This window comes from Phaeoacremonium minimum, assembly GCF_000392275.1.
Source record: "Phaeoacremonium minimum UCRPA7 unplaced genomic scaffold PA7_03_scaffold_288, whole genome shotgun sequence".
NCBI lineage: Eukaryota > Fungi > Ascomycota > Sordariomycetes > Togniniales > Togniniaceae > Phaeoacremonium > Phaeoacremonium minimum.
The window spans coordinates 79,948-95,661 of record NW_006921193.1 but is presented as its reverse complement, the minus strand read 5'-3'; the positions used below and the strand labels follow the sequence as shown (position 1 = coordinate 95,661).

The window sequence follows — 15,714 nt, the reverse complement described above, 5'->3', positions numbered from 1 at the left end:
ATTAAATGTAAACTAGGTATCCGTCAAGTCTTAAAGCTCAGCCTCTGCGATATCTTCCTAGGGGTACGGCCTCCTCCGGGGCCACGCTATTGACAATATGTGGACAGAGGTAAGTCTGCAATCAATGGGTAAGTCAAAGAAGTACGAGAACTGTATCAGCTATATGTAGTTAGCTAATAAAAAGCTACTAAATATATTATAGACACCCCAGGTTCCGACAACAAAGCCCAGACAGTGGTGTCATCCGCAACGGAACCATTGAAAACTGAAGAGAAGCAGCCAAGGCTAAATTATCAGATCCACCCGCTCATGAAAAGCTTTCTACTTACCGTCCATAAGAAAGCTTGAGCTACTTATAAGAAAGTATATAGCTAAGCTAGGCTAAATAAACCCTAAGTTATCCTGAGTTATTCCAATTATTGCCGAATTAACCACTGAGCAAAGTGGCGACAAGTTGGGACGGCGACTAGGGCAGGCGTGTGCAACTTCAGAATCATGCAACAACATGTGTCACTCGTTACATACACACATGAATACCTTTGGTGCATATGTAGGAATTGTTAGATTCAAGTACAACGGAATTCCAATGTTACCAGCATCAGTCTAAGAACTCCACTGGGACGTCCGGACCCCATACAGCGAGTGATTCGTTGCCAGCCGGGCCATAACCAATTGGACTTTGATCATTCACGAGGTCGCCGTCGGCATAATGTTCGATCATATTGCGATCGACATCCCACCAATAATCAAATACCTGTGAACCTAATATGTGTCGTCCCACGCCCCATACTGAGTCGTAAGCCTTTTGAGCCAGCCACTGATGGCCTAGCATCTGGGTGTCGAAGTCATGAACCTCAAACGAGCTGTGATGCACGTGGCTGGTCTTGCTTGTGCTCATGAAGAATGTATGATGATCAACGAGGTCCTGGCCACGGTCGATGTGGGCAAAAATGGCAACGTCCTTCTTGGTGCCATCAGGTAAGGTGATATATAGGAAGTCGGTTGGAACGAGGTTGAATGTTTTCAGATAAAAGTCAGACTGTTTCTGAAACTCTTGCACGCACAAACCGTAGTGCCCGAGCTGTAAAAAATGTCGAATTCTTGTATTAGCCACAACACAGCTAGGATCCTAGCAAGATTTCATCTCACCTTGTGCACGGCAGCCGGTCCGGGTTGAAATCTTAAAAACTCTCGAACGCGGGGCTTGTCATTCTCATAATTGATCGTAATCTTCTGCGGTGGATCTTTGGCGGGTACTGGCTCTTGGCCATGGAGCAAGTTTATTGGGAAGCCTTCTGGATCGAACACCGTCACCACAGAGCCACCTCCGGGAGCATTAGACAGTTCTTTGATAGTAGCACCGTCTCCCAGCTGGCATGCCCTTTCAAGGTCCTCAACAGATTCGACAACGTAAGTGCCGCCGAGAAACTTTTTCGGGCCTTTTGCAACGTAGTCTAGGATAGCGCAATGAGCAATCTCGATCCTGCACCGCATAATACAGCAGAAAGGGGTGATATGCCAAGAGACTTACAGACGTACGGGTCAATTCCGTATCCACGATACCAGACCTCGGTGTCAGTCCGCTTGGCCACTGTCATGCCGAAATCTAGCGTGGTCTGGTTAGCCACACACAGTTCCTTTCAAACCGGCGTTCTTATATACACCTACCTAATAAGAACTCTGTAATCTTGTCCAAGTCTGGATGTTGGTAGCGCATGTGGCTCAATTTCACTAATTTGATCTGGTTGGAGGTGTCTATCCCGGCTTGCGCTCGCCAGTCAGCCAAGCTCTTGTGCTCAGGCCCCACTGCAAGGGAGTCTGGCACTGTAGTGCCGTGGTTCGGCTTCGGCGTCGAGGTGGCCATATCTTCTTTGAGCAGGATCGATCTTAGGATTCTAAATCTTTGAGACGGCCAGCTGTGTTTCTTTAACAACCCCCCGCGCGAGTTGGAAGTTGGGTCAGGGAACATCGCGGGGCACAAATCTGGAGTGCACCGTCCCGCGTGGCGACGCAGGCCCACTAGCTACAAATTCTTGGCGGCTATGGCTGTGGCGGGACGGGAGACTACTATGTAATAAGAGCCGCGATTTAGGACCGTTGCTTTGCATACGAAGAGGTTCGTAAACCTTCTAGATACTTGACATTCTCGAAAGCTAGCAGGGATAAAACAAGTCAAGTTCAGTCGATCACACAGGGCAAGAATGACTTCTTGGACACATTTAATTCGCTTTGTTGCAAAGGAGGACCAAATCATTCACTTGGGGCAGCCAGTCGACACTACCAGGGATGTTGGGCTAGACATGGTGAATAATGTCGAGGTCAAAGCTTACTTGATCAACGGGACAATCTTTAGCGGAACTGTGACATCCGCTATCTACACCGTCGACAAGGTGCGCTGAGCAAAGCAGGTTTCTTGACACGCAACTTTCCGAGACTAATCAACTTGTTGAAGCTCCTGTCACCAGTATCGCAAGCAGACTGTGGCTACATCCGTTGCTTGGGGCTGAATTATACCGACCATGCGAGCGAGGGGGGCTTCCCGCTCCCGAAGGCCCCGATCTTGTTTACGAAACCTCGGACAGCCCTGGCCGATCCGTATCCGGCAGCCATCAATATTCCCAAGTGCGCACAAGATGGGACCAGTGACTATGAAGGCGAGCTTTGTGCTGTGATAGGGAGATCTGGGCGTGACATCCCTGAGGATGATGCTCTGGACTACGTATTAGGATACACCGCGTCCAACGATATATCTGCTCGACAGTTGCAATTATTGACAGCACAGTGGTGCTTCTCAAAAGGACTCGACGGCAGTTGCCCAATAGGTACGCAATCCTCAAAAGTTCTCTACCATTACTCCTCTCATCTTAAACCATATCCTAGGTCCTGTGCTTGTATCGCCTAAAGTGATTCCTGATCCGCAGGCTCTCGGCCTCAGGACACTCTACAACGGAAAAGTGGTGCAGGACGGCCACACAAGCAACATGATATTCAATTTGCGGCAGCAGATCTCATACCTGTCCCAAGGTACTACGTTAGAAGCAGGTTCGATCTTTTTGACCGGGACTCCTGCTGGCATTGGCTACTTCAGGCAGCCGCGGATTGTTCTTGAGGATGGGGACGACGTCCGCGTGGAAATCGAAAAGATTGGGACACTCATCAATAATGTTCGGCACGATTTTCTGTAGACCTGACTAGAAGCTATTTTTTGAATACTAGAAAATATGGCTTTTATAAATGCTTGAAACATTATGGGTTTACACCCCCTGTAGTCCCAGTTGAAATCCTTGCCGCATAGCATTTCGGTTCGGGGAAAACTTACGTGTGTCGATCCCGAGACAGGTCGGTCGCTCGCTGGCTACTACTGACTTCCGACAGACGCAGCCACCGGAACGTAGAAGCAAGAATACTCGTGCATGTGCCCGCAAACCGCCAAGGCCGGAATTCTGGTCAGTCCCCACCATTGATCAGCATGATTGATACACAACTTGCCTGCAAAGTCCGGGGAAATCTGAGGGACCATGTCCCGCAGGTCCCGCAAGCCCCACAAGTCATACATGCGGGACCAAGCTGGACCTTCCTAAGGCTTTCAGGATGCTAGTCATGTGCAGAGATATGCTATCCAAAGGTCCGTAAACATAAGACCACTGCGCGATTCTCTGAGGACAGCGCATTCTGCCGACAATACAGGCCCGTAGCATCCGCAAGCAAAGTGATGATGGACTATGAAACTACTGACGTGGTTATATGCGGCTGCGGTCCAACTGGGGCAATGCTGGCAGCTCTACTAGGGCAGCAAGGCACGCGAAACATCGTCATAGAGAAGGAGAAGGAGATTACAACGGATCCAAGAGGCATTGCCCTTGATGAAGATGGGATTCGAGCCATACAAGGCATTGGCAAGTATGACGATATATACTCGAAAATTGGGACATGCAAGTCACGACCCACCTATATTGAACGACTACCAGTCGCTCTAACACGCCAATAGGTATGGGATACTTCAATTTCATCGGCGGAATTCATCACGATTTGACCAGAAAGCCATTCATGAGAATGAACTACTACACGGTTAGGCTGACATCATTTCTGCCAATCTCTAGCTAACTTGGAACAGACGGAGGGTGGGACAGGACATGTCGGGTTCATCTGCCATAAACAACCTGCCTTAGAGTCATCACTACGATCTGCTGTCAAGAAATGTGCGTCATCGGAGATCCGTGTAGGCATGGAGCTGTGCTCTATCAAGGAAGACGCAGACTGGGTCTATGTTGAATATCATGATGCAAGCGGTTGCAAATACAACGTCAGGGCAAGATTTTTAGTCGGTGCAGATGGTAAAACAGGATTTACTCGCAAGAATTACCTCGAACCTAAAGGAATCCAAATGGAGAAAGTTACTAAGTACGAGATTCCAGACAAAAGGCCCTCAACATTGCAGAATACGACTAAAGCTTATTTAGGACGTCATACGAGGAGACATGGGTTGCGCTCAATTGGAAAATATCCCTTCCTACGCCCAAGTCACACCCCAATTTTCCTCTCTGGGAGAAGGGATATACCCCTGAGGAGGTCTACGACCTATTCTTCCCAAAGGACTTTCGTTTCTTGTGCAATCCTCGTCGTCCCGCTGTCTGTGGCCGATTTGGCCTGTTTGAAGATAGGCTTTGGCGATTCGAGTTCGTCATTCAAAAGGGCGAAAATCCAGATGAGATGGCAGTGCCAGACATGATAAGACGAGTCGTACATCCGTACATCACTCATCCTGCATCAAAATACGAGTAAGTCTGACACGGATGTCTGAGTTTAAAGCCCAGTCAATTTGGCTCACGATTTGCTAGCCTTACAAAAGATGTTACCTACCCTGAGGACTGTATCACTGTCCTCCGGTCGAGGCCATTCAAATTCATGGCCAGGAGTTGCAACCTGTGGTTCAAAGACAGGGTAATACTTTGCGGTGATGCGGCTCATGTATTTCCTCCTTGTAAGTGTGATGTATTGCGTTTGAATGTTATAAGATGTAACAATGTCTAGTTGGCGGCCAAGGAATCACATCAGGGTTTCGTGATGCAATAGGCCTTGCGTGGCGGCTTACGCTAGCAAGTCGGCCTGATTGCGGACCATACGCTCGGCTCTTTCGTGGTTGGTGCAAGGAGCGCAAGCAACAGTTGGAAAAGTCGTTAGCCGCGACAATCGAGAACGGTCAATTCGTTACAGAGTCAAACTGGTTCAAAATTATGGTACGAGACTGGGTGTTAGGATTCATGCAATTGCTTCCTAGCATCAAACATTGGCTTGAGAAAGGCGCACGACGAGACGGCCTGTTTCGGTACCAGCCAGAACAAGATGTTGCCTTCATTGCTCGCTCAGGTGGATTTCTATTTCCTCAAGTTTACTGCAAGAGAATCCGTCCGAGCTCCGCCACGGGGCTGTCTACCGTGCTATTTACAGATGATGTTATCTTCAACTCCAAGACTCGACTCTTTCAGATCGTCATTCTCTTGAGTTCATTAAATCGTTATCATCAGCTGCAAGAGTCTCATGAGAGGCTTAACAAGATCGAATCGCTATCTGGAGGAGAATTGTCTATCGACGAAGCTACTGTTTTTATTCACGATACCGATCTTTCCGAGAATCAAGACTTACACTCAGATAACATTTACCGAATTGCAACTGCAGAGGAATTTGCTTCTACCAAAGAGTTGTGTGCGCTCCGCCCACCGCCTATGCACTATGATGAACTAGGCATGCTTAAAGCTACTCGAGGAATGAGTTACGTTATTTTACGACCGGACAGAGTTGCTTTCGCTGCTTGTAGCTCGTTAGCAGAACTAGAACAAGCTGTAGTAGCGTTGTCAAGGTTAACTAAAGGGGAGGTGATAGTATGATCCAACGGCACCAAAAAAAAATCAAATTCTAACAGATCTATTTTTATGATATCCTTTTGAAACTTTGATTAGCCTCTTATTTTAAGGTTTGATGACACAAAAAGCTGTTAAAGAAAGTGAACATTTTGTATATAATTTGCGATGAACAGTCCAAAAGCCCGGTAACCACGTCTGAGCTTGCTTGTTGATTGCATCGAGAATACGGGAGACGACAATGCAGTTGGTTGCATAAAAATAGTCGAGCAGAAGTGCGTATATAAAGCGATCGCATCCAACGACAAAGATAACCACACTCTTGACTTCCCTTGTTTTTATGAAGGTACTAGACAAGTACTTGACGCATCAGCTTACCCAATATCTCTATATTTTCAGACATGTGCTAATTTGACCAAGTTTAATCTCCGGCTGACAATGAATGACCCCTGCCTCAGTTTGATATGCACATGCTTTGAAAAGATACTTCAAGTTCTTTCTCTGGCACACTAACCAGTATTCGCACCCCTTGAAATGGCCATTCTTCTCCCTGCTGGCTTCGAATCATTTCTTTAAACATCTGAGCGAGCACAAACGTTGGGTGATTCTCGCTCCATCCAAGCATTTCCAGATCATATTTCTCATGATACTCGACCCCTACTCCATGAATAACATCTGGTTTTCTTTGCTTGATCGAACTATCCAACTGAGACATGAGTGTGATATCTTGACGGAGGTCTTCAGAAGAAAGCTGATCCATTTTCCACCTACGGTTCTCTTCCGGATATGTATCTATGAGATACAATACCTTCAAATCTTTCTGCAGGCAACAGGATAGATAGGCAACCTCTTCGTACATGATTGGTGTTGACTCATTTGCAGCCCATGTATCAGCGACGTCCAGTGCAATCTTCCTAGCATCCCAAAGTGTAGATGCTATCTCTGAACTCCAGATGCCTTCAAGTACATCAGAGATCCCGTTTGAGAAGACCGGCGGACTTTCAATGTCCCCAAGCAATCTTTGCTGCGCAATATTCTGTATGCTCCCTGATACTCCAAAACGAAGGAGAAGTACATCGCTGGTATTGTCGTATTTTACCCATTTATCTCGGCCCGGGAGATAGACAGAGTTGGTGAGCGTCGGTTCGGTGTCATTGCCGAGGATGGTTGAGTTTCTAGGATAGAGCTGAAGAGACGCGTTGGCTTCGTTGCAGGTGGACCGTATCTTTTCGATTGCTCTATACATGGAGGGATCATGCGAGAGACCTTGTGTTGCCGGCTCATGAATATCATTAGAAGTTGAATTCTGACTTGGCTGTGGTGTTATCTCAGCAACATCAAGAAACACAGTGTCTTTGTATTTCTGATACTGCTTCTCGTTCCGTATGGTACCATCTCGAGCTTCAAATGCTCGACGGACGCGACTGTAGCCAAAGCTGGATGGAACACAAACGTCAAATACTTGTATGCTTGGTCGAGGGTTTGTTTCTTCCCATATTTTCCTTCGCAGCTCTGCTGGTAAAGACGTGAATTGTCGGAAGTCTTTGAGCATTGATTGCTCCATTGGAGTGCGCGCTTTGCAGTTGGCAATTTGAGGCAAGGCGGCCTTTAAAATGTTGAACAGAACAGAAAGAGAAGAGCTTTTTTTTAATCTTGAGAGACGTCATATCTCGTCTCATAGAACACTCAGGTATTGCTGATGGCATGAAATAGTATCCGGACTGGGAGGACTATGGATTACAAGGGGGCTCACGTGAGCTCGGCGGAATGCGGCGGAAAAGGTGCATAAGCATCAGCATGGACCGCCCTTTTACTTTCCGGGTCCGTTACCTCTCTCTTTCCAATCCACCGTGTCGTATTCAAGTCCATCAAGGGCCTTGTACCTCTGACTGAAACGGAGAGCGCGGTGCAGTGCGGGCTCAATGGATACTCACCTACCGAAGAGGCTGCTTCGTAAAGGTACACGGAGCTGCGCGGAATGTGAGAGCCTCCTTCCCTTGAAGCATTTTTAACAATATTAATTATAAAAAAAGGTAAAAGACGAAAGACCCGATGATTTTTTGAGCGTTCTGCTGCGGCAACTTGTGTGGGTTGCCAGCGCCGGGGAACGATTTGCATCAGCCAAGAGTTCATCGATGTTCCTCATCTCGATACAACAGAGGAGAAAACCAGCGATGATAGACTGAAAACAGTTGAGCAGATGCTCGAAAGGCTTGTAGAAACGTTAATTCCTGAATACAACACCGGTGACCCGATAGCTGACGATAAGGATAAGTTCTCGCTGGATGCATCGTCAGCAGAGGCCTTCGTCACAACAGGAAAACATCAAGCAGCCTACCTCGTGAACAGTGGAGCCAAATACGATAATGAAACTACGACTGGCTTGAAGGTTGGTGATCTTGCTTCTACCCTATAGCCAACCCAGCCCTGACATGTAATCTAGTTACCACCTAGTCCTTCCAATGGGCCGCCCACAATTCATGAGGACCAAAATAACAGACATAGTAAGATCTCTCGGTACCAACCGCAGAGATTTACCGATATTTGTCGGACTCTGCACGCGGCCTTGCCATCACAGCAAGATGCAGACATACTTCTCGAAGCTGGCCGCGCAGGGGTGTTTCTCCAAGCGATATGCAACTCGTACAGCGAGCTTTTTACTAAGTGGAATGTTCAATCGTTGTCGACTCTTGCCGCTCTCCCTTCTGTGAATTTTCATCCCGCTATACTTGGAAGAAAATTGCTTCACACTGCTCTTTGTATCCAACAGCTTGACTCCTCATTCGATAGGAGCAGACTTGGCCTAGGGAAGGATCCGAAGGAAGCTATGAAAGAATACTATAGTCTTGTCTCAAGCATGGTAACATGTCATGATGATCTTCTCGACTCACTCGAGGGCATTGAATGTCTAATGTGCGAGGCAGTGTATCTTGTCAATGATGGCAGTCTTCGACGGGCATTAGCCTGCCTACGGCGTGCCTCAACACTGGCACAATTCATGGGCTTACATCGGATTCACCAACCCAGGACAATCAAGAAGCATGACGCAACGACCCGTGTATCCTGTACTGTCATCTGAAACATATTGCTTACCTGGAGCGATATATATCTCTTCTGCTCGGAATGCCTTCTTCCACTCCAAGAGTTCGATTCGCGACAGAAGAGAAGGGGCCCGAAGGAATCTCTTCTGAATGGTTTGAGAAAGTGCAAATCGAAGTAGTCCAGCAAATTATTGATCGAAATCAGGATCAAAATCATAAGTTCGCCACTACACAGAAGATCGATCATGAACTGAACAGAGTCGCCAATAGTCTGTCAACAAATTGGTGGTCACCAATGGAGTTGCGCCCTGGTACGAAAGAGAGTGACATCATGTCAAAGGTGATAAGTGCACAGATGCAGATCATCCATTACAACCTGCTCACTGTTTTGCATTTACCCTACCTTATACATGACACATCAGATCATCGATTTGATTACAGTAAGATTACGTGCACCTACTCAAGTCGAGAGGTTTTGAACAGGTTCATCAAGATCCGCTCTATTGTCAGCGTTGTTTTCTGCTGCCGCCTGGTAGACTTTTGTGCCTTCACGGCGGCGCTGACTTTGCTTCTTGCCCACTTCAACAGCTATCGACAAATCTCTGCTGGACTACTTACACATCAGCGACTTGGTGATCGAGATTTGATCAAAAAGGCAATGGACATGATGGATGACCTCAACCGTTTGAATAATGACCAATTTTGTCGAGAAACTGCCGCTTTGACAAGAAAATTGCTAGACCTCGAAACAGAGTGTGTCAAGGGTCATAACGCCTACGAAGTGAAGATTGTTGAAGGCCAACAATGCAACGCGAAAGACACGGGCCAAGTATTCAATCATACGATTCCGTACTTCGGAACAGTTAAGGTCTCACGGGAGGTATCTCTCACAAACTCTTCGGGGCTAGCACAAATGCGTGAACAGCAGGAAAATGGTTCAACATCTATGTTTCATTCCTTGCCTCGTTTCGAAGTAGATACCCCATTTTCACGAATAACTAATAGACCTGTGGGGATGCAGCCTGTCTCATTTCATTCACAGCAAGCTCTCGGCCGGTGTGAGGACTTCATATCACCAGAGGACCCGCCGCCAAATGATATATTACGAGCCGAACAGCCACCATTCGATATGGAAATGCCAGATTTCATGGCCGGTGCCGATGAGTGGATATTCCAAGGAGTTGATGCAGCTTTCTTCGATAGTCTGATTGGTTCGAGCTGGGAGGTAGACTTGAACGAAGATTGATGCTGGCGTAAATTATTGATGATGGTTGACTTTTTAGCACAGAGAATGCAACAAATTCTTCACGTAAAATCGTCTCGTGCAAATTGGTACTCCTCCGCCTGGGTAATAAACGTTACTTCTGGAAGGGTAAAGATACTCAATATTAAGAGTTCTGATACTTATCAAGGCCTCGAAGATTCTGTTTATTACCATGGATTTATCAAATTCTACAAAGGTAGTAATCCCTTGCTGAGGAGGCGATACTGTCCTTGTAGAACTCAAATTTATTATCCTAGTGGAGGAGTATATACCTGTTGATGACCGCCGATTCGCAAGGCATACGTATTGACCTGAACAAACTCTTCCATTTCTGGATTAAGTTGATCATCGCCCGAGAGCTGAACGTGAATAGTCAGTGACGCTAGTTATTCGACCTTACCATATATGGCGAAAGATCTTTAGCATTATCGGCACTATTGGAAACGACTTAGATTAGCATGCTAGCTAGCTCTACTCTAGACATAGCCATATAAAACCCATCATTCCGATGTTTCAACCGAACCGTTGAAGATTTCAGATTCAATCTCCGTTATCACTACAGAATGGTGTCCTCCACAGTCCTCGCCATTGTTGGCGCAATAGTAGCGTCAAAGGGAGTAATTGCCAACCGCTGCAAGCATGAACCGTCTTCATCATTCATCATTTCGACAACCACAGCCCTCTACAGCATATCAGAATCAGCCAGTACAATTCCACAGTCAACGCTAGAAACCTCGACCTCTATAGTCGGGAGCTCCAGCACAAGCACGCAAACCTCCGTCGTCGAGAGCTCTTCCTCGACTTTTGAGCTTTTCACAAGTACATTCACAGAAACGTCATTGTCGAGTAGCCCTACATCTACGGGCGACCTTTCAACCTCAACGGAAAGCGAGTCGGCAAGCGCCACGTCGAGCGCATACTGTCCTACATATACATCTCTCAGCCCAGCTCCGTCAGGTCTACCCTGTGGCGATCAGCTGATTGAAGTAGCTGGTGGCTCTCGGATCGGTGATTTGCTATCAGTGGACTTAGAAACTTGCGCTACGACCTGCTACCACACCGATGGTTGCGAATCTATTGAGTTCTTTGTTTACCATCCCGTTCCAGGCGTGAATGGATACATATGCTATCTCGAGACTTCAACTATTGAGGAGTCTGGCTCAGTGGCAGTTCTAGGAGGGCCGCTATACTATGACTTGGCCTGCTTTGCGTGCGATGCCTAATGTACGATGCAGCTTATTCAGCATAGAAGCATGGCATAAAGTGCATGTGGAACCTAGGGTACAGGCTTGTAACTCATTAGTGTTGGGAGTACAATGGCAAAGCAAAGGGGCAGAAGAACGCTTCACAAGTTGCTAGTACTAGCCTAGTGCTTTATGAATGATATGCATGCGAGGCTCGTACGGCCTTATCTATTAACAACATGGGCGTCAAACTCGATATTGTTGGCACCAGAAAACATGTTTCCAACAATTCATCTTTGCATATAATCTTTGTAAATAATCGTTGTATATTATGTTTGTATTACCGAAGATAGAACACCGTAAACAAACACGTTTCTCATTTTCTCAGACTACGCGCAACGAATGCAGAGATACACCGCATTTTAGGGACAAAACGATCGCCTCCTGTTAAGGACTGATAGCTGAAGAGGTCCCTTTAAAATCATTACATTGCCACATGGCGGTCTCTCTAAGCTTGTCTACGCATGACAGTCTAAAGTTCATCATATTGTGGAGAAGCACGTTTGGGGCTATGATTTACATCGTAGCAGAGCCGACTCTCTTCGTCAACAGTCCAGCATTCGCTTCCAACTCCAGCTGCAGTGTAGAACAACCCATCATGATCGTAATGATTTTTAACCTCCAGTAAACGATGATAGTTCTTTCCGAAGTATTCATGCTGCCAATTGAGTTGTTCGACATTGCCTTCGTTGATATATGTTCCAGAGTCGGGCGTCAAGGAGACTAGCGTGGGAATAATTTCCTTTACAAGTTTTTGGTTCCGAAGCAGCATTTGATCTCGTGGAATGTTCCAGTCCCAGGGAGAGCCGATAATCAACTGCATTAGCGTGGACCGCCATGCTGGTAAAACGGCGTTATTAGGGGCACCCTTTGCGGTCTTGTTAGCGTTAACTGCTTCTATGCCCAGGTAGTAGGGCTGCCCTTCGACAATGCTGCGGAAGGTACGAGTAACTTCGGTCGGTCGTTCAGTAATTACTGAGCGTGGAATCAGTTGGCTAGATATGACGTCTGAAACCGGTATTGGTCCGTAAGGGAGAGGCCCAAAGGTAGTTGCGAAATAGTCATAAAAGCTCGGAAACTCGGTTGGCATATAGATGTACGAGGCGTTGTGTTCATCTAGCCACATAACGAAAGGTTATAAGAGCTGAATGACTTCCGCTCGGCTTAGGCCTGGTGCTGTCAAGGATAAGAGGAGAAACCTTCTGTCCGCTATCTGATACAGAGCTGCTGCCCCGGCATCAACAACTGACGGCAATAGAGCATGAAAAGTCTCGACGGCTTCCCAAAAGAGGTCTAATCCTATGCCAGAAGAATTGAATGTCAGATACGTCCCGCCTACTTGACCATCTGCATGTGCCTTCAGAGTGACTGACAAGACAACGGCGTAATTACCGCTGCCGCCTCCACTCAGCGCCCAATAAAGGTCTCCGTGTTTAGTTGGAGTTGCAGTGATATGTTTTCCATCAGCAATCACAACTTCCCATTCCAAAACGTTGTCGGCACTGAGGCCATGCGTGCTGGTGAGGAGTGAGTGCCCCCGCCTTGAGTATAGCCGCCAGCAATGCCGACTGAAGGACACCCGCCTCCAACGACTCGTAAGCCATATTTGTGAGCTTCTACGTAGGCTTCGGCGCTCAGAACACCAGCCCCGAGTTGTATTGCTGGCCCAGAGTAATGTGGACTTTTGTAGTCTTGCAAAATAGTCATTGATTTCAAGTTCTTCATCCACAAAGCAAGAGCCCCTTTCCCGGTCGATCGTCCAAGGAAACTAGAGGTAGTAATTTTAGACAACTTATCACCTCAGAAAGCATATTTAAGCTGCATCACGTACTCGTGTCCTGTATTTTTGATGACTGGTCGAATATTGTGTTGTTTGACGAAATCGATACCGGCCCTAATGTCATCCGGTCCAGTCACGTTAATTGAATAGCTCACATAATTGCGTAGATTACATGGCGTTTCTCGTGCTGTAAAGGGATCGCATGACTGGTTTTGCCAGTACGGAGACATTATTTCGGCAGACTCATATATACTTGATTCACGGTCAGTTATAAGAACTCTTCCTGCGTTCAGAAGTCTTATATGAACTGACTGAGGCTGTGGAAGGTCCCACTCTTTCTTCAAATTGTTGCACAATTGCTCGTCATAATCATCTCCGTGGCAAATAGTCGCCGCAGGGACTGTACCGATAAGTCTTCCGCTAACAGTCTCATTAAGCTTACTCCAGTCATTCTTTCCTGGGAAGCTTTTGTCACCCGGAATATATCTGCATTGATCATGCTTATGCGAATGGAAAAGACAGTTCACTCCACCAGACAAACTGAGCCAGAGCACAGCAGCATGTACGGTGTTGCGTAACATGTCTAACATGGATCTGGGGAAAATTATTGAAGCCAATAACCACGCAATTCTACTTTGTGGTATATTCATCAGAGTCGATGTTTCCAAGAGAATCGAGAGGTCGGTGGGTTTATATGGACAAGCGCTTAGAGCGGCCGCTTCTCCCCTCATTACTTACACCACCTAATACTATCTGAACCTATTCCGCCGTAGAGTCTGACAAAATTGTACATGTTGCCGACGCGACCCGATCCGCCATCGTTGAGAAAGTCATCGTTGCAGCTGTATCGGCGGAGCGTCGGCGCAGCCTGATGGCTCATTGGCCCGTCAGAGGTCTACCGCCTGTTGAATGCCGACATACATCGCATGCTATCTAGAAGTGTAAATATGCATCAGACCGCGGCTGCTCGCGAATTTCTTCCCAATGGAGATGATTACCGCCATGATTGCACCAGAAGCTCCACTTTCAGCCTGCTCTCAATAATGTCCAATCGGCGGTCAATCTCATCGCTCAATCTCTGTGCCTCTGCATGACACGAGAGTCCTAACTTGATTCTCATAAGATCACGGAGGCTCCGTATGCTGTCACTGTCCAGCTCGCCCCATATTGCATCGTTGAGCCTGAGTCGATCCCTGAAGCAGCGTGCTGCATCCTCCAAGTTACCCAGGACCAATTCAGTCTGGCCCATGAGCATGTATGCTCGGAGTAGGTCGTACTTGCCTATTGAAGGACAATCAATGACCTCGTGCAGAATACATTTTACAGCGTCAAGATTTTGTCGATCGTATAAAATCCAGGCCAAGTCGATTTGCAGTGTCATTCTGCATGCGCTGCCTTTGGTCGAGTCTCCTTCTTCATCAAGCCTCCTGATGAGCTGCCGCACCAGTGCTTCTTCACTATCGTTGTCATTTCTCGCTAGTCGCTCCATATTGCTCCACTGAGAGTATGAGTTGATTACAGTAATGTTACAAAATCCGAGGTAACGCTCCATACTCTCAGCAACGAACCTGGCTATTAGGCTCAGCTGGATGGGATCGTCTGCTAGAAGATGACCATCCACCACGTGTTGCGAGATGCGAGATAGAGGGTGTAAGACGCCGTACTTTATAATTGAAAGTTCTCTAAGGTACGCCCAGAGCATAATGGATATCTCCGGGGAGTCTCGAAGTCTCCCCCGAGTCAGCCGAAGCAGACAAACAACAATGTTCGAGTTCTGCTCAACGAGAGCATCTTTCAGGGAGTGAAACCCGAGATTAAGCCATCGGAATGCTTTTTGTGGCTGATTACTGCTACGCAGTGACCTAGCACCCTCAGAGAAGAACCGGTAGGCTGAGCATATAGCTTTGTTATCAGCAACGTGCCCGAGAGAGTTCGGCTTCCAGGTACCGCTTTCGATATTGCCAGCAATCCAAGAGCGGAGCGCATGAAAGGTATATTCGATGGTCTGTAGATGGGTTGGAGCTTGAATGCTCGGTAGCGGTGCCATAATTTCAAAGGCCATAGGTAGTCCATTTGTAAATGAATGAGTGTCATCGTGAGTTGTATCATTCTGAAGAAGGTGAGCCAACCCCTTTCTCTGGAGATGGCGTTCAACCCTCTTGTAATCCAGCTTGGTGCCGCTCATAGTGAACTCAGATCGTCTCCCGATCTGATCCATTTGAGCCTTTAGCTGAGCTAAAAGCCGCGCATCACTTCCGTGGAGGTTCTTTCTGAGCCCCCATTTCTTGATCCGGTCCTTATACATACGGCGTCTGGTACATCAACGGTTAACTCTGGGTATGACCTCATTATGTGAAAGACTGCCTACGAAGCCTGCAACGCATGTTTGTGGCGTATGAAGAGGGCCACTTCAGCGAGCGATCTGTTCTCAGCTATGTATAAATGAGTAATCTCGGCACGACAAGCCGTCCAGTCGCTTGCTGTCATCCATCGAACCGGCACCTTCGAGTGGTCGGCGGGGATGAAG

The 15,714-nt window shown here is 47.2% G+C and overlaps 1 protein-coding gene across 1 annotated transcript; it reads right to left on the bottom strand.

Moving 5' to 3' along the window:
* Positions 1 to 598: 598 nt before the first annotated feature.
* On the bottom strand, positions 599 to 1,717 carry UCRPA7_3509 (putative trihydroxytoluene oxygenase protein; the record flags this gene model as incomplete). Its single annotated transcript, XM_007916067.1, has 4 exons — positions 599 to 1,081; positions 1,150 to 1,454; positions 1,532 to 1,606; positions 1,669 to 1,717. 4 exons carry the CDS (start codon positions 1,715 to 1,717, stop codon positions 599 to 601), a joined length of 912 nt encoding a protein of 303 aa, XP_007914258.1.
* Positions 1,718 to 15,714: the final 13,997 nt, after the last annotated feature.